Source organism: Tetranychus urticae, chromosome 2, assembly GCF_039701765.1.
Source record: "Tetranychus urticae isolate SD_2017Ah chromosome 2, NJAU_TeUrti_SD_1.0, whole genome shotgun sequence".
Taxonomy (NCBI): domain Eukaryota; kingdom Metazoa; phylum Arthropoda; class Arachnida; order Trombidiformes; family Tetranychidae; genus Tetranychus; species Tetranychus urticae.
In genome coordinates this window covers 16,711,582-16,728,873 of record NC_142959.1, presented here as the reverse complement: position 1 = coordinate 16,728,873, position 17,292 = coordinate 16,711,582, and the positions used below count along the sequence as shown (strand labels likewise).

The window sequence follows — 17,292 nt, the reverse complement described above, 5'->3', positions numbered from 1 at the left end:
GTTTTCTTTTCTTCTAGTCTATTTTCAGGGTAAAGCTAATACTTTTTGGTAAATTCATTTTTCACTTTAAATTGTTTTCCAAGTTATTGCCAATTTTCAAGCAATCATACCAGAAAGCTGTTTACAACCGTTTCGGATTGAATTATGAAAATATCATTAACATATTAGGTTTGGCTTTATTGTAAAGTACCCAATAAATTGTTAAAATTTTGATTATCCAAGCCAATCAAATGTAATAACAGCTTTTTCCTCGCCCATACTTTTGATAAATATGGTTCCATTGGAATTTTAACACTTAAATAACCACTCTAATCATATTAAGAGTTTATATTGTTTCTTAATTTTCCCTTCAGCTTTTATCATTGTATTTTTGTTCATCTTATTGGAGCATTTCAACCTTTCAGGACAAAAGACGTCGATAAAATACAAGTATCCAATAAACGCAATTAAATGTTAAAAATAGAATAGGAAATAAAATCTTCATCATATTATCCATATTGTCAGCCTGATTGAAGAGTGTTTCATCTTTAACTGAATACAAAATGAAGGAAAATTGCTGTATGACGGTTCTTTGTCGAGATAAAGGAGCCTTCGTCCTCGTTGAAGCATTATGGTTTAAACGTTTATCAGATTTTTTGGATTGCTCTTTCTTAATCTCATCTCGTTCAGTTACATAGCAGCAGTAGGACATTACACAAATGGTAGAGAAATCAAAAATAAGTGTGCCCAACATCCAAATGTCACTTGCCTGAATAATGGAGGAAAACGTCGCAATTAAATTCATCCAGAGAACACTTATGGATTTGGCTATTACTATTACTTACATTGATGTATGAGACAGGAGGAAGTTGACCCTTGACGCCACTGTAAAGGGTAATCAAGGCAAAGAAAGGTGTTGCAGTGAATAAGAATCGATTGGGTCCATTTTCAACCGATATAAAAAAGGAGAAATAAGCTGAAGCCACAATCAAAATGGATGGGATAACTGCCTGATATATGAAATAAGTTATCTTCCGTTTAAAAATCAATCGAATGGTTAACCAAGTTCGATCTTCTGTTTTGTGACAAAGATCAAAAATGGGTTTAAAAGATGCATTAGACAATAATCATTGGATTTTACTCATTCTCTTCATTTCTTTGTATTACTGATGTTATTAATAGATGTACTTACTGTCATCAAAAGCAACACTCTGATACTCTTCTGTTGTAAAAGAAATTTCATAATGATTTTGATCGATATTTTGTAAACTGTAGTCCAAACCAGGCGAGTCCCATTGAAATTTGAGTACTTTGTCTGACCAAAAATCTGTAAAACATGAGTTGGAAGAAGCCAATCAGTTTATGGTCAAAGGGATTTTTTGAAACTTACATCCAGTAAAAGTGAGTGAACAATTTTGAATATCATTTGGGTATTCTCTGAAATCCATTTTACAAGCAACTTTTGTAAACAACCGGCGGGTAAACTTGATTGAACAACCTGGTTGATCTGTTTCATTGTAAATGGTTACAAATCCTTCATTATTTGTAGATCTAGTATTCAAAGTTGATTTAACCTCCATCAAGTAAGTCTGAGGTAGCCATAGCCGAGAAAGCACCATTGCATCAGTGATTGATTCACTTCCATCTTGTAAAAGCACATCAGAAGAGCCAACAAAACTTCTATGGATATCCTTGTATTGTTTACAAATTGAATCATTCAATCTCCAGCGTTGAAACAGTAAAAAATCAAGTTCAAACTCTGATTGGAACAAATTTAAAGATGATAATGAATTCACCGACACTTGATTGTAAATTATTAATGGATTCCGACTTGATTCATCTATAAAAATGATAAAAATAACAACATTTCGAGGTAAGGCAATCAATGTTATTGAAGATAATAGCGAGAGAACGAAATATAAACACAAACCTTTCGTGATAGACAACTCGGAATTCAATGAAGCTGATGTTATTGATGAACTGTCAAATAGACAAATTAACACTGTGACCAGATTCAATAGGTTGACCATTTCAAATGTTGAAGCTCATTATTATGATCACTATTCAGATGAGCCAATCATTGTAAAAGTAAAATGCTAATACTTAAAGCATAGTTTAAGGTGACATCTGATACCTTAACAATGATAACCGTAATTAACCATTGATGCTTACTTTGAACAATAAATTTCTCGTGAGCCTGTAATTTTAGTTATCAAAGTTTGTTTAATTGTGTCTCCATAAAGATGATTAAGAAGCAAAAACCTTGATACAAAAAATCTCCAAGATTGAGAGGCACTCGTCTTATTGGTTTGAAATTAATAAATTAATAACAGTTGAATATATTTGAGAAAAGGTTGAATTTAGATTTGAAAATCAAATTGAATTGATTTCCATTTGTTTCTAAATCATTTTTTACCATTCACTTTAGGCCTTTGGTGATCAATACAAAATTTAAATGTTGTTTGTTAAATTATTGCTTGAAGATGCTGTTATTTACATTGTTGGTAATCTTTAGCGCCGGAAACCGAAACTCAAGTTTAATTGACTGATTATGATTTATAACTTACGTGTGAGATATTATTGTTTACTCTGGGAATCGTCTCATTTAAATTATAAACATTCCGTTTGATCGTGATCATTGTAGCAATCAATTTCAGTCCTGTGTATTCCGATAGCCTAAGAAAACAGGTGGAAATAATTGAAGATGTACTTGAGCCAGTTTATTCAACCATGAAACATTGAACTTCTGTACCTTCAATCCAATGGCTGATGGAAAGATATATTTGACTTGTAATAGTTAATTGTGACTAAGAAAATGACTGATTGTACATTATAATTGTGAATCATCAACAAGTCTAAATTTTCATTCCAAATATCAAACCCACAATGCATATTTATTCATATCTCTTACTAATTGTGGTAATTCAGATTCTCGTGTTTAACATTTATCTTTATTTTTCTAATTAGGTGATATAGAAGAGTTAATGACATAAATTACAGAGCTACATCAATTTATTTGATAATGTTGTACCGCCTATTAGAGGGACTTTTTAAAATTAACCTATTAAAAGTAATTAACCAGTCTCGTTATACGAACGTGCTTCTGATTTCAGTTTGGCTTTTTTCCATGATTAGCTCAATCAAGGAATTTATTTGAGTTACAAAATTTTTTTAATATCTCTATAAATTTATGGAAAAATTTATTCATTTCTTTAATTTATTTTATAGATTTGCACAAGTTTTGATTGAGTTTACAAGATTAAATGTAATATTTTGCTCTTCCCTGGTAGATTTTGAATATGGCGCCTCGAAAATTGGTGAGCCAGTTGTGCTTATTTTAAGCGGCTTTATGTTTACAGAACATTGTTTGGTTTTGTTTTTTTCATTTTATGCATCTGATTGTCATGATTAACTGATTTTCCATAGTTTATTAATTCTTATTTATTTGATATGTTTGAATAATGAACCGTAAAGTTTCAAAGGAAGGTAAAAAATTGTTAAGCAACACCATCCAATCCGTTGAATATGGTAACAGAATGAAGGAGGAGAAAGATATGTGGGATCGACATTTAGAATCAAAAAAGAGTAGCCATCGTCATCGCCCGTACAGCAATTCAAAATCCCGTAAATCACATCATCACAGTGACAGATATCATCATTCGAGTCGTCATCATTCTAGAAGTCATTCACATGATCGTAGGAAAGATGATGAAAGGAGAAAGACCAAGGAAAGACCTGAGTCAACTGGAGAATCAGCTTATTACTCAAAGAAATCAACTGAATCGGTGCCATCTGATGTAAATAGAAGAAGCCATGCTGAAAAGGAACCAGAGGATAAAAAGAAAAAGATTTATGTTCTAGATGTTGAAATGAGTGACGATGAAGAGAGAAGTGAACGAGATGATCAAAGTCGCACTGCTTCTCATCCTAGTAATGATGCAACAACTGATGAAGGTGTTGATGATATTGTCAGTCCATCAAGAACAAGTGAAGAAGAAGATAACGAATCAATTAAAGGTACCGAAGACGACGCTGATTCTTCAAGTAACGAGTCTAAAGATGAAATTAAATCTACACCAGAACCAAGCGAGGAAAGTTTCCAAAAAGAAGTAGACATTAGTAAAGAAGAGGAAGAAGTAAAAGAACCAAAAGAAGAATTACCTCCTTATTACCCAGCTATTCAGGGCTGTCGTAGTGTCGATGAATTTGAGCGTCTTAACAAAATTGAAGAGGGAACTTACGGTGTTGTATACCGAGCAGAAGAGAAACGAACTGGAGCCATCGTTGCTCTCAAAAGAGTTAAAATGGAAAAAGAGAAAGAAGGTTTTCCAATCACTTCCCTTAGAGAAATCAGTACTTTGTTGAAAGCTCAGCACCCAAATATCGTTGCTGTCAAAGAAATTGTTGTTGGAAGCAATATCGACAGTATATTTATCGTTATGGAATACGTTGAACATGACCTGAAAAGTCTAATGTCAACAATGAAGCGACATTTTACTTTAGGTGAGGTTAAAACACTTATGTTACAATTGTTAAGTGCTGTTGCACATTTACATGATAATTGGATTTTACACAGAGATTTGAAAACTTCTAATCTTTTATTTAGCCACAAAGGAATTTTAAAGGTATTTTTCAACTTGTTTCCCAACTGAACTGCAGAATTAATCATTGTTTTTTATTTATTTTCTCGAATAGGTTGGTGATTTTGGTTTAGCTCGTGAATATGGATCTCCTCTCAAGCCATATACACCCATTGTTGTTACTCTCTGGTATCGATCTCCGGAATTACTTTTAAAGACTAAAGAATATTCTTGTCCCATTGACTTATGGTCGGTTGGGTGTATTTTTGGGGAACTCTTAACTATGAAGCCATTATTCCAAGGCAGCACTGACATAGATCAACTTAACATCATATTTGAATGTTTGGGAACACCGAATGAAAAAATTTGGCCCGGATACTCGGAATTGCCTTTACTATCAAAAGTCTCATTTCAAGAATATCCTTATAATAATTTAGTTAAAAAGAAGTTATCAAAAGTAAATCTGAGTTCAAAAGGCCTCGATTTAATCAACCGATTTTTAGCGTACTGTCCCGAAAGGCGTATTACTGCCGAAGAAGCGTTAAAACATGAATTTTTCACCGAAGCACCTAAACCAATTGATCCTTCAATGTTTCCAACATGGCCTGCAAAAAGTGAACAAGGTCTGAATAAAACACAAAAGTCTAAAAGTCCAAAACCACCTTCAGGAGGTAAACTTTTTTCAAAACAGTTGGCAGCTGATGACGATGAAAAGTTCGTTGGGGCATCAACATCAACTTCAGGATTCCACATGAACGTATCTTCGTCCAGTAAACCATCAAGCATTGGTTTCAGCTTGAAATATTAAAATAATTAATCATTAGAATAATTGTGTAATTTAATGAAATGCAAATGTATGTATTTTTCAATTTGTAATAACTCTGCTCTTTACCAATTGACTTTCTTAAAAGCTAAAGTGTCTTGGAATTAGATAAACTAAATCCGAATGTAAATTATTGTTCCGAATGTTTAATTATTGATTATTCAATCATGTCATACGTGTAAATTTAACTCAAGAATAGAGGCACAACTATTATGTTTTATTTTCAAAGAGCTAATCAAAATTGATTATTGACAATAATTGACTCAAATAATAATTAGCTCAAATAAAATTTCACTCATTCATGCTGTACATCAAAAGTATCACAATTTAATTAACTAATTTATAAGTTATAAAGGATCAATGTAATTAATTCATGCAAAAACAAACCAGGGTAAAAACAGGATTAATTATGACGGTCGAATGTTGGTTGATGAAAAGATAACCGTTTGTGTTTCAGAATCTAGGTGAGTATTTGATTTGCAAATGAATGGAAACAATTATTTTCCTATTATTAAGGTCAGTTAAGCACAATCATTGTCTGATGCAACAAAAGGGATAAAATTTTGAGACCAGAACTTACAATTGATCTATAGATAAAAGATAACATGATTAGCTAATTGGAATCAGTAAACATAACAAAATCATTATTTTTAGGTGTTAATGTTTAAAATTACCTTGAACACCAACCAATTTTTAAGGTCTAATTGTATATCTCTTGTCATATGTCAAATTATACAAACATTGATTGAGTAAATAATTTGAAGGAAAAAAATAAATTGATCACAGACAAACAATTATAAATTTACTTCCTTCTTCCATGTTACCTCGTTTCCTAATTCAGTTTTTACATTAAATTAAAGTTAGCAGATTGTAAATCTAAACAATCCCTGGTAATTTATGTTCAATTCCTGTGAATTTAGCCAATTCCATACATAATCCCATTAGTCAAAGGAATAAATCAGTCTTTTTGATGATCTTGTTAATTTTGCTCTACTTTAAATAATCAGTGAAATGCAATAATTGAAGTAAAGTTTCATTGAAATCATTAATTGTTTTTCTGACCAACAATCGAATCCTTTCAGTTTTAATTGTCAACCTTTGTTAATCAAATGGATTGGATGTTAATTGTCAATAATCGTCTGTTAAATGTGAATCACAAGCGTTTGAAGAAAAAATTCACCAAAAGTGAATATTAATGTCCACCAATGGTTCACAAACAATGGAAGAAGCCGATTGTCGAATTTGTCTTCAACCAGATAACTTGAGGAATCTGATTATTCCATGTGAATGTAAAGGAAGCCAAAAGTATGCCCACAAAATTTGCCTCAAACAATGGATGGATATCAAACATTCGGATCGGTGCAGCGTATGTAAGGAACCATATTCGGGTGTCTTCTTCCATCGTAAACCAGATCACTTTTTCCACTATTTAATTGACAATGAAGGCGCTCTAATTGGAATTGTTATCGGCTCTTGTTTATTCATCTTTTTCTCGTATTTGCTGTTGCTTGGATTCCTTCAGTATTTCACCTCATTTAACCAAGTTTCCCAGGGTTTGAGAGGGATCCTCATTTTTTGGACCTCATTTTATAGCATATTTTTTGGTCTCATCTTGATTGGTGCTTTAATTGCTCTCCGAAATGGTTATCATGCTTGGTCTTCAACGCATTTTGTTATGGAGGTCATTCAAGATGATGACAGTTCTCCGCAAATACCTAACATCTCTACAGCTAAAGCTTGAGACAATTTAAAAAACGAGAAACTTTTATTTTTGTAATTTAGCTTTTTTTTTGTCTTTCACTCGCTTCATGCTTGTAATTAACAAAATTATAATTGATTAGAAGTAAAAAAATTTTGATTCAAGTGAGTAATTGAGAAAAATTTATTAATTGCTCAGTAGATCACAATTTATTGTTTTTTTTGTGGTTATCTAATAATAGAAAGAAAAACAAAGCTCAAAATGTTGATTTGTTTTTTTGTTTAACAAAGGACAGGCTAGATTTGTAACACAATTACTCATTAAATTGAGCAGATTTTCATTTGGATTAGCGCCATCTTAGAAATAAATTCATTTAAAATGAGTAACTACAGTGATTTATGGATGGATAATCAACTGATAAAATCAACTCTCAAAAACATTTTCTTTTATTTTCCTTTTTTTTGATTAGGCACTGAAAAATCACCTTCTAGATAATTTGATTTTGTGGTGGGGAGGGAGTGAAAGTGCTTGAAAGAAGATAGAAAGGGAAGGGAAAGATTGACAGTATTGCCGATGAGCAAATGTGATTGAGAAAGTGTAAATAAATTGATTTCGTCCTTTTCCAGTTTAAACAATTGATCAGTAAAGGCATCATCACCAATATCATTTTTACATAATCTTTAAGATTCTATCAGGTGACATTTCATCATTGATGAAAGTAGGTAAAATTAAAAATAAAAAATATTGCTCAGGAGATATAAAAGACAAAAAAGAATTGAGAAGAAGAAAGTGAGATACTAAGCAGAGAGGGAAAAATAGAGAGAGAGAGATAGAGAAATATTTTTGCGTGCATGATAATACAATCTTCTCATTAAAATTAAAAAAATACCTCCAATGCATTTACATATTCTCAAATTGGTCAACTCGTCTTTTGGTATTGCCTTTGCGAATTTCTCTAAGAGTTTTGTATTTGTCGCGACCTTGCCTTACGTTCTCTTGGTGAAGGATATCATTTTTACTAACTTTCGTGTCATCTTTAGCTGCAGCCAGATCTTTGCTTAGCATCTAAAAGGTGGGTAGAAAGAGAAAGATTAAGTAAAATGAAAGATGATGGGGAAAAGAAAGAAATAGAAACAAAGAGAAGAGCGTTTAAAATTTATAATAGTAAGAGGTAAATAGAAAAGAGCAAGTAAAGAAAAAGAATAAGATGAATAATTGTTTTTCACGAAACTAACCTTCAATTGCTCTTGTAAATCTTTTTTCTTCGAGACTGCTGTCTCTCTTTCCTCTTCAGGATGAACATCGTCTCCACCCATTTGAATTTCAAGATCAGCACCTAGAAACAAGTAACAAGAAAAAGTGAGGGAGTAGAAAATAAAAGAGAATAGGAATAAAGAATTATTAGTTTCATTGCATGTTTATTTTTAAGTTGATTAAGATAAGATTGCTTACCGATTTCACCGTTAGGAAGCTCATCATTTTCTTCATTATCATCCTCTCTGAGGTTAAGGTGTTGAGGTGTGGTTGATGCAGCGATAATGGCAGCAGTGGCCTCTTCTTGAACGCGCCGGGCAGCTTCAACTTCCTCTTGTAATCTTCTAGTTTCAGCATCTTTTTGTTGAACTTCAGTTTGCATTCTTTGGACTTCTTCTTGTTTAGTTCTGATTGCATCTTCTAACCTAGTTCTCTCTTCATGTTCCATTTCTTTGGATTGTTCTAATTGTTTCATCATTTCTTCCAGTTCATTTTGTTTCTTTTCAAGTTCTTCTTTAGCACTTTGCATCAATTTCAATTGTTCTTCCAATTTTTTAATAGTCTCTTGAGCCTCCATTAGTTCTTTCTGTCTCTTTTCCATTTCTTCTTGCATCCTTTGTAATCTTTCGGCATACTCTTGTTGCTTCTTTTCGGCAGCTTCTCGAAGTTCAATTTCTTTCTTCAACTTTTCTCTTTCTTGTTGCCTAGTTGCTTTCTCTTCTTTAGCTTGAGCTTTCATTTGTTGAATTTCAATTGAATCAGGCTTTCGTCTTCTCATATAGAGCTCGTGATTACCCATACAAAGGGCAAGGATTCGCTTATTTATACGCAAACGAGGAGCAATGAATACAAAGTCAGGCGCCTTTTTATCTATGGGTTTGATGGTGAATCGTTTGTCATTGAAAGATATGTTTCGTATTTCACACCAGGGAAAACCAATTTTAGGAGTTAGTTTATCTTCTTTCTCATAAATATTTAAACCGAGTGCATCAACGCCCAGCCACAGGTCTGTTCCTTTTTTGTTTTTTATTTCAAAATAATTGACTCCGTACATTTCCAGATCTTGAGCTATCTTCAAGTATTCCATCATAGCATCTTCTCTTGGCATTCCTTTATGTTCTGCCCACCAACTGGTTATTCTTTCTTCCCATTGTTCCCTGGTTAACTTGTGTTGATCCATTACACGTTGAGGCAAAAGTCGTTCATTTGATAACGAAACGGGTGGCATATTATCTGGATTATAGTCACCAAATTTGGCTTGCACAGCATATGAGGCAAGAAGAACAGAGGTTTCAGGTGGACAGTAAATTTCATCACAAAGTATTGCATTTTTTACTTGCAGGTAGAAAAGTTTCTGTTTATATAAAAAAAGAAAAATAAATAGATCATTAGTAAATAGGAACGAAACAAACCGCAACTACAAATATCAAAGTCAATCATTGCCAGGCATCGATGAACAACCATGATGATTAGATGAAAACTCGGATCAAGTTAAATTGGCCAAGGTAGCAAAGGAGACTAAATAGTGATGAATGATGAAACCTGAAAGAAGTAGATAATTTATTGATATACTTCCTTTTAGATCGATTGATTCGTCTCTTCAAAGTCTCTCAATGACAAGGAAATTAAGATTTGCAAAATTTTGATTTCTAATCATTTCTAATGGAAATGGTAATAAAAGTTTTACAGTACAAGAGATACTCAAAACAAAATGCACATTTGCATGCAAATGGTGTGAAAGGATAAAATAAAAATTGTAATCAATTAATTCTCTATTGACTTTTGATTAAAAATGAAATTGAGATCAAATATTTTTCATTTGAAATAGGATATAAGCTGATTACTATGATTTTCAAAGAGAAATTGGAAAGATAGAAACTAGAATCAATAGATTTTTGCTCTTTCATTTGATGCAAATGTTCTCCTCCCTTTTTAAATGTTTCTCCTACATTTTCAGTTATATATTTTTTTCTCTCCTGTCTATTAGTCTGTCTGTCTCTCACATTTCCAGACAAACACAAACACATTGCTCTCTAACATTTTTTAGTAACTCTTGATAAGGAAAATGATAGACAAAAAATGATACGATAGTGAAAAGAAGGTGATCTCAAATATCATAGATAATCAATGCTGGAGGTTAAAGAGGATAGACAAACTGAAACATTTTCAGAGAACAAAAAAAAGGTTCAATAATTATTCTGGTTTGAGTTGTATGAGAATTATTGCCTAATAGCTATTCTCCTGAATTTCACTTGTTCAATTTCTCTTCATCTTGCTCTTTCACTCTTTTTCATCAAATTTTCTCTTCCTCCTTGATTATCACAGTCAAACCTCAAAAAAACCGATAGCTTAGTCATTCATCATCATGTGATTGAATTGAGCTGCGCTGTGTTGTATGTTTGATGATCTTCATTATCGTTAAATTAATCTTTTAAGTTTGTTGTGATTGCTGCTACTCTCAGAAAAGTATTGTGGCGTTAAGTTGATGATGAAGATTTAAAGTGGTGAAAGTTATTGATGAATAATCGATGGTGGCAATGATGACAGTGACAATGGTTAAAGTTATGTATTGGTGCGAGTTGGAAAGAGAATAAAATTTAGCATCAACCAACCAGGGTGATATCTTGAATGATCTCCTCTGATACTTCCTCGGGAAAAAATTTGGCACGGAATTTAAACTGCAAAGGACTTTCTTTCTTTACATCTTGACTCAATACTTTTTTGTTCAACTTCAACCATGTTGTGTAACCTTTACTATCAACATATTGTAAGGCAAAGAACCAAACTTCACGTAAACCGATTGTTTTGACAACCTGTCCAAGAGGAAGAAAGAGTGAGAGGGAAAGGAGAGAAAGAGACAGAGGGATGGAGAAGAAACAGAGAAAGGAGAAAGAGAAAAGAGAAAAGAGAGAAGAAAAAAAATAGGAAGAAAGAGAAAGGAAACGAGAAAAAACAAAAGAAGAGAAAGAAAGGAGAGAAAAAAGGGAAAAACAGTCAATTAATTAATCTGTACTTACAGTAATGATAATGTATTCATAAATCCATAAATGTGTATTACAATACTTTCAACAGTCATTTTTCAATGAAAACTATACTTTTCATGTAAAAAAGACTGAAGACACACACATACACACACGAAAATTTGATAACATTAATATTTTTGGCAATAAATAATAAACGCATGCCGATGGGTGAGGTTTAAATTTGATTAAATCAAGTAACATACTTGGTCATAAAGTTGTTTACCAGTTGTATTGGGCTGAATGGTGAATTCCAATTCAGCGTCCATAGTGGTAACGCGTACACTTATTGGTTTAGGCATTTTTGATTGGATGGCTGGTTAATCACACATAAATTTGATTGGAATAGTAATTAAAATAAAAAAAAGGAAAGAAATGAAGAGAAAAAAACAAAAATTTTGAATTAACTGAATAAAATCGGAATGCAAATATAAGTCGGTTTCAACTAAAATGACACTGGAAAGAGTGAGACTAGTTGATGAAGAGGCCAATATGGCAGACAGGTTACATTTGCGCAATAACTTTTTGACTGCAGCGTCCTCTATTAGATGTCACAAAAGTACCTGAGTTTTAACGATATTCAAATCTATTTATTGATTAGTGACAATTAAAGACTGTTGAACCAATTAACATTAATTAGAGGGAAATGATTTCACTCTCATTCTTGCAGTCCAACAAGAAATTGGTTTAATCAAGTCGTTTCCACAAACTTATTAAGTACTTCTTTGAATATGTTTTTTAGCGCGAGAAGCAACGGAAAAAATGCCCCCAATGACCATTTTTCAAGTTTGTTGATTTCACTTTTATTTTATTGTGATTATGTGGATGGTAAACATCAAAGGTTAGTAGTTAATGGACTTACAATGATATCATCAACATCTCACCTTAATTGGATTTATTGTCTGTTTTATCTGAATGAGCCTTGAAGAAGAAAATGATGACTGTTACCTTTACCTTACTGTTGTTTAGTATCGATAGCCTTACTCACCAACTTCAACATCAACAAGGTTATAGTTAACCATTTTTTTTTAATTCATTTGTTTCTCTTCTTTTTATTAAACATATTATATCATGTTAATAACTATCATGCATGTATAATTTAATATTCATCTTCTTCTGTAAATCATTCAAATACATTAATGACAATAATGATAATGATTACCATTAACCATAAAATATACTTTCGTCTTTTTTTACAATAAATAGATAAACAGCTGTTCAATTATAATGTTCAATCAGTGATTTTTTTCTGTTTTTTTTTATTTCTTCGTATTCACAGGCAAGAACCAGAAAGGCTCCTAGTCAACATGGAATCAACGTATTCATCTAAATTGTAGGATGGTTAATTGATTTGAATGAAATGTTGAATTTTCGCTAATAAAACGTCGTTGAATTACATCACAAATTACGCAAATTACCTACAAAGCAAGAAGTCATCATATGGATTTGGCCTTAACAAATGACGAATAAAAGATGCTGATTAATTTGATTACAAATCGGTATTACAGTGACACGCACAAAGCTTGTTACTGTAGCACAAAATGTTCATTTTGGTTTCCAAAATTGATTTCAAAATCAATGAATCAACAACTTCCATTAGTCTTCATCTCAAATCATAGTCATACTCATAAATAGGTTATCATGATTTAAAGATAAGGCGCAAATCATTGACAGCAACACTTTCTTCAATAAATCTGCAATCACAATAAACTCTGTGATAATTAATATAATCAAGTGCAATGAAAAAACCAGAAAATAACCAACTACCAGATTATTTAAACATAATGCCAGAAAGGTTGAACCGTCCAAGCTGACTTGTTAACCAAAATATGATGAACCAGTAAACCAAAATGATTAATATGAATCAAATTAAACCAACTAGAATCGTGTTATTTCAACATTGCCGGTGATTTATGTTTATCGACGCAAATTTATAACCAACATGGTGAAAGCCAGGGAACCAACTATTAAAATATGAAAGAGAAGCTGAACATTTAAAGCTAAATTCAACACTAATTGATTTTAATGTATTATTTAAACGGAAGGTCAAACAAAGCTAAATGACAACAGATAATTTAGATTTATATGACAATTTAAAAAGGCAAGTTGAACAGCAATTAGACTCACGTTTAAACTCTCATCAAAACAAAATGCATTAATCATCAGCAACTTAAACTTGAAGTGCTAATTAACCAATAATCTTACTCGATACAATAATAAGCTCATCAAATCTACTTTTTTTTACCTGAAATTATTTCTCCAGTCAAAGTCAATATTGGGTTACAACTAAAGATGGAAACTGCCGGTAAAAAAATATTTAAACTTGTAACCATATCATAGCCATTATGATGACAATTGATAGTAATCAAAACTTCCTGTAACACATTTCAACAAATGTTTTTGTTTACAAGCACAAATGTAATTAACATTGATCAGAGCAATTATTTCCTCGATAGAGATTACAGATTTCAGTTTGGGTTAACATTAACCAGAGTCATTTCTAGGTGAGAGGTGACGACCAAAATAATCTCTAGCCATTTAGGCAACACAAGACGTTAATGAACAAAAACAATAGGCACTAAAAGTCATTAAATGCGTCTAAAAACACCCAATAAAAGACAAAAATAAATCTCTCTGGCGGGGAATCGAACCCCGGTCTCTCACGTGACAGGCGAGGATACTAACCACTATACTACCAGAGATGATCACATGAAGGAAATGTATTTTGTTAGATTATATAGTTAATTAGTGAATTTGAAGATTTTTCACTTCTTTTTGTATGGAATGGATCAAAGGCCTATTTTGATTTTTGATTTTTCTCGCCATTAATTTATTAACTTGAACTTGTTACACTGGAATATTGAATGCGATGAAATACTCCATATTGATTTACATGGCGTAAAACCTGATATTTTAATGTGAAGGTTATTTCGTCTCAAGCAGTTTTTGCCTAAGAGTGAAATTGTCTAAAATATAGCAATAAGCAAAGGAGTTGACTGTATTTTTATTAATTTTTTTCAGCTTTGTACAAATACTTGAGTATAGTTGTGAGGTGATTTTTTTTTCAGTATTACCTCGAAAGAGGAAAATTCAGTTGATTGTAAATTTGATTACTTATTATTTTCTAAATTAGTTTTTTCTATGATAAATTTCTCGATTTTTAAGCTCCAATGTTGATTCAGTTGATTTAAGATGGTTGTGAAAAGTGAATTTGAATGATTATTTATCGGAGCGTAGTGAAACGAAGTGAAGATTTTTACTCAGATATGCCATTTTGAAAATCCACTTTTTGTTTTGCTGTTAACACGATATCTCATGAACGAAAGCTCGTAACAACTTCATACTTTCTGTAATGACTGTTAATAACGAGTCGCTGGCTGTATCAACTTTTCAAGGTCATCGGAGGTCATTTTTCGGGAATTTGACCTTTGACCTACTGAGGTCATTTGAAGATGAAAAATGTTTTTTTGCATATAGATCATCACTGACACGAAGAACCATCTATGTAGTAGTTTTAGTTGTCGATTTATTAATTTCAACTGAAAATAAAGTCAGATCATCCAAGATTTGCGGATCCAAAAATTAAGCTTTATAATTGGAGATTCGAAATTCGCGCTTTTCAGAGGCCGGAAGTGGATATAGCCAAAGCGACATCTAGATTTAAATGTATAACCATAGACCAGTCACTTTGTGCGAAAATCTATTACGAATTTTTATCACTTATATTTTCTGATCTATTAGGAATTATTTTATTGTGTTTACACCTTCAAATTCAGCGTTAAAAGACGGTTAAGACAATAGTAAAAACATCTCCAAAAGGTAAGAGAAAGTTATTTTTTTAAGTGTCCATGGATGTCTCCCATAGGCCCCATGTTAACCAAAAAAAATATTTTAATCACTTATATTTTCTGATCAATTAGGAATTATTTTATTGTGTTTACACCTTCAAATTCAGCGTTAAAAGACGGTTAAGACAATAGTAAAAACATCTCCAAAAGGTAAGAGAAAGTTATTTTTTTAAGTGTCCATGGATGTCTCCCATAGGCCCCATGTTAACCAAAAAAAATATTTTAATCACTTATATTTTCTGATCAATTAGGAATTATTTTATTGTGTTTACACCTTCAAATTCAGCGTTAAAAGACGGTTAAGACAATAGTAAAAACATCTCCAAAAGGTAAGAGAAAGTTATTTTTTTAAGTGTCCATGGATGTCTCCCATAGGCCCCATGTTAACCAAAAAAAATATTTTAATCACTTATATTTTCTGACAAATAGGAATTATTTTATTGTGTTTACACCTTCAAATTCAGCGTTAAAAGACGGTTAAGACAATAGTAAAAACATCTCCAAAAGGTAAGAGAAAGTTATTTTTTTAAGTGTCCATGGATGTCTCCCATAGGCCCCATGTTAACCAAAAAAAATATTTTAATCACTTATATTTTCTGATCTATTAGGAATTATTTTATTGTATTTACACCTTCAAATTCAGCTTTAAAAGACGGTTAAGACAATAGTAAAAACATCTCCAAAAGGTAAGAGAAAGTTATTTTTTTAAGTGTACATGGATGTCTCCCATAGGCCCCATGTTAACCAAAAAAAATATTTTAATCACTTATATTTTCTGATCAATTAGGAATTATTTTATTGTGTTTACACCTTCAAATTCAGCGTTAAAAGACGGTTAAGACAATAGTAAAAACATCTCCAAAAGGTAAGAGAAAGTTATTTTTTTAAGTGTCCATGGATGTCTCCCATAGGCCCCATGTTAACCAAAAAAAATATTTTAATCACTTATATTTTCTGATCAATTAGGAATTATTTTATTGTGTTTACACCTTCAAATTCAGCGTTAAAAGACGGTTAAGACAATAGTAAAAACATCTCCAAAAGGTAAGAGAAAGTTATTTTTTTAAGTGTCCATGGATGTCTCCCATAGGCCCCATGTTAACCAAAAAAAATATTTTAATCACTTATATTTTCTGATCTATTAGGAATTATTTTATTGTATTTACACCTTCAAATTCAGCTTTAAAAGACGGTTAAGACAATAGTAAAAACATCTCCAAAAGGTAAGAGAAAGTTATTTTTTTAAGTGTACATGGATGTCTCCCATAGGCCCCATGTTAACCAAAAAAAATATTTTAATCACTTATATTTTCTGATCTATTAGGAATTATTTTATTGTATTTACACCTTCAAATTCAGCTTTAAAAGACGGTTAAGACAATAGTAAAAACATCTCCAAAAGGTAAGCGAAAGTTATTTTTTTAAGTGTACATGGATGTCTCCCATAGGCCCCATGTTAACCAAAAAAAATATTTTAATCACTTATATTTTCTGATCTATTAGGAATTATTTTATTGTATTTACACCTTCAAATTCAGCTTTAAAAGACGGTTAAGACAATAGTAAAAACATCTCCAAAAGGTAAGAGAAAGTTATTTTTTTAAGTGTACATGGATGTCTCCCATAGGCCCCATGTTAACCAAAAAAAATATTTTAATCACTTATATTTTCTGATCTATTAGGAATTATTTTATTGTATTTACACCTTCAAATTCAGCTTTAAAAGACGGTTAAGACAATAGTAAAAACATCTCCAAAAGGTAAGCGAAAGTTATTTTTTTAAGTGTACATGGATGTCTCCCATAGGCCCCATGTTAACCAAAAAAAATATTTTAATCACTTATATTTTCTGATCTATTAGGAATTATTTTAATGTATTTACACCTTCAAATTCAGCTTTAAAAGACGGTTAAGACAATAGTAAAAACATCTCCAAAAGGTAAGAGAAAGTTATTTTTTTAAGTGTACATGGATGTCTCCCATAGGCCCCATGTTAACCAAAAAAAATATTTTAATCACTTATATTTTCTGATCTATTAGGAATTATTTTATTGTATTTACACCTTCAAATTCAGCTTTAAAAGACGGT

General features: G+C 31.7%; 3 protein-coding genes, 1 long non-coding RNA gene and 1 other non-coding gene across 5 annotated transcripts; 2 read left to right on the top strand and 3 right to left on the bottom strand.

Annotated features, from left to right (window-relative positions):
• Nucleotides 1–156: 156 nt before the first annotated feature.
• On the bottom strand, nt 157–2,190 carry LOC107368665 (serotonin-gated chloride channel mod-1). Its single transcript, XM_015936534.3, has 5 exons — nt 1,910–2,190; nt 1,370–1,819; nt 1,172–1,306; nt 825–1,054; nt 157–748 (listed from the first exon to the last, which is right to left on the bottom strand). The coding sequence occupies exons 1-5, from the start codon at nt 2,007–2,009 to the stop codon at nt 401–403; spliced, it is 1,263 nt and encodes a 420-aa protein (XP_015792020.1). The 5' UTR covers nt 2,010–2,190; the 3' UTR covers nt 157–400.
• Nucleotides 2,191–3,336: 1,146 nt separating this feature from the next.
• On the top strand, nt 3,337–5,691 carry LOC107368891 (cyclin-dependent kinase 11B). Its single transcript, XM_015936779.3, has 2 exons — nt 3,337–4,604; nt 4,675–5,691. Exons 1-2 carry the CDS (start codon nt 3,441–3,443, stop codon nt 5,365–5,367), a joined length of 1,857 nt encoding a protein of 618 aa, XP_015792265.1. The 5' UTR covers nt 3,337–3,440; the 3' UTR covers nt 5,368–5,691.
• A 1,559-nt stretch (nt 5,692–7,250) lies between these two features.
• Nucleotides 7,251–11,813, bottom strand: Moe (moesin). Its single transcript, XM_015930259.3, has 5 exons — nt 11,562–11,813; nt 10,948–11,148; nt 8,534–9,689; nt 8,317–8,417; nt 7,251–8,146 (listed from the first exon to the last, which is right to left on the bottom strand). The coding sequence occupies exons 1-5, from the start codon at nt 11,655–11,657 to the stop codon at nt 7,982–7,984; spliced, it is 1,719 nt and encodes a 572-aa protein (XP_015785745.2). The 5' UTR covers nt 11,658–11,813; the 3' UTR covers nt 7,251–7,981.
• Nucleotides 11,814–11,904: 91 nt separating this feature from the next.
• On the top strand, nt 11,905–13,229 carry LOC112538694 (uncharacterized). The gene is made up of 2 exons (XR_003081995.2): nt 11,905–12,196; nt 12,635–13,229. It is a non-coding gene; the product is annotated as an uncharacterized LOC112538694 (long non-coding RNA).
• Nucleotides 13,230–13,985: 756 nt separating this feature from the next.
• TRNAD-GUC (transfer RNA aspartic acid (anticodon GUC)) lies at nt 13,986–14,057 on the bottom strand. The gene has a single exon. It is a non-coding gene; the product is annotated as a tRNA-Asp (tRNA).
• Nucleotides 14,058–17,292: the final 3,235 nt, after the last annotated feature.

What these genes read in the sequence shown, in the direction of transcription:
- Moe (XM_015930259.3), bottom strand. Translation starts at nt 11,657, where the DNA reads ATGCCTAAACCAATAAGTGTACGCGTTACCACTATGGACGCTGAATTG. An exon ending in TCATTCAAGATATCACCCTG is followed by an intron (nt 9,690 to 10,947) that starts GTTGGTTGATGC and finishes TTATATAAACAG; the next exon opens with AAACTTTTCTACCTGCAAGT. An exon ending in GCTTCCTAACGGTGAAATCG is followed by an intron (nt 8,418 to 8,533) that starts GTAAGCAATCTT and finishes ACTTGTTTCTAG; the next exon opens with GTGCTGATCTTGAAATTCAA.
- LOC107368891 (XM_015936779.3), top strand. Translation starts at nt 3,441, where the DNA reads ATGAACCGTAAAGTTTCAAAGGAAGGTAAAAAATTGTTAAGCAACACC. An exon ending in GCCACAAAGGAATTTTAAAG is followed by an intron (nt 4,605 to 4,674) that starts GTATTTTTCAAC and finishes TTTCTCGAATAG; the next exon opens with GTTGGTGATTTTGGTTTAGC.
- LOC107368665 (XM_015936534.3), bottom strand. Translation starts at nt 2,009, where the DNA reads ATGGTCAACCTATTGAATCTGGTCACAGTGTTAATTTGTCTATTTGAC. An exon ending in CGAGTTGTCTATCACGAAAG is followed by an intron (nt 1,820 to 1,909) that starts GTTTGTGTTTAT and finishes TCATTTTTATAG; the next exon opens with ATGAATCAAGTCGGAATCCA. An exon ending in TTCACTCACTTTTACTGGAT is followed by an intron (nt 1,307 to 1,369) that starts GTAAGTTTCAAA and finishes CATGTTTTACAG; the next exon opens with ATTTTTGGTCAGACAAAGTA.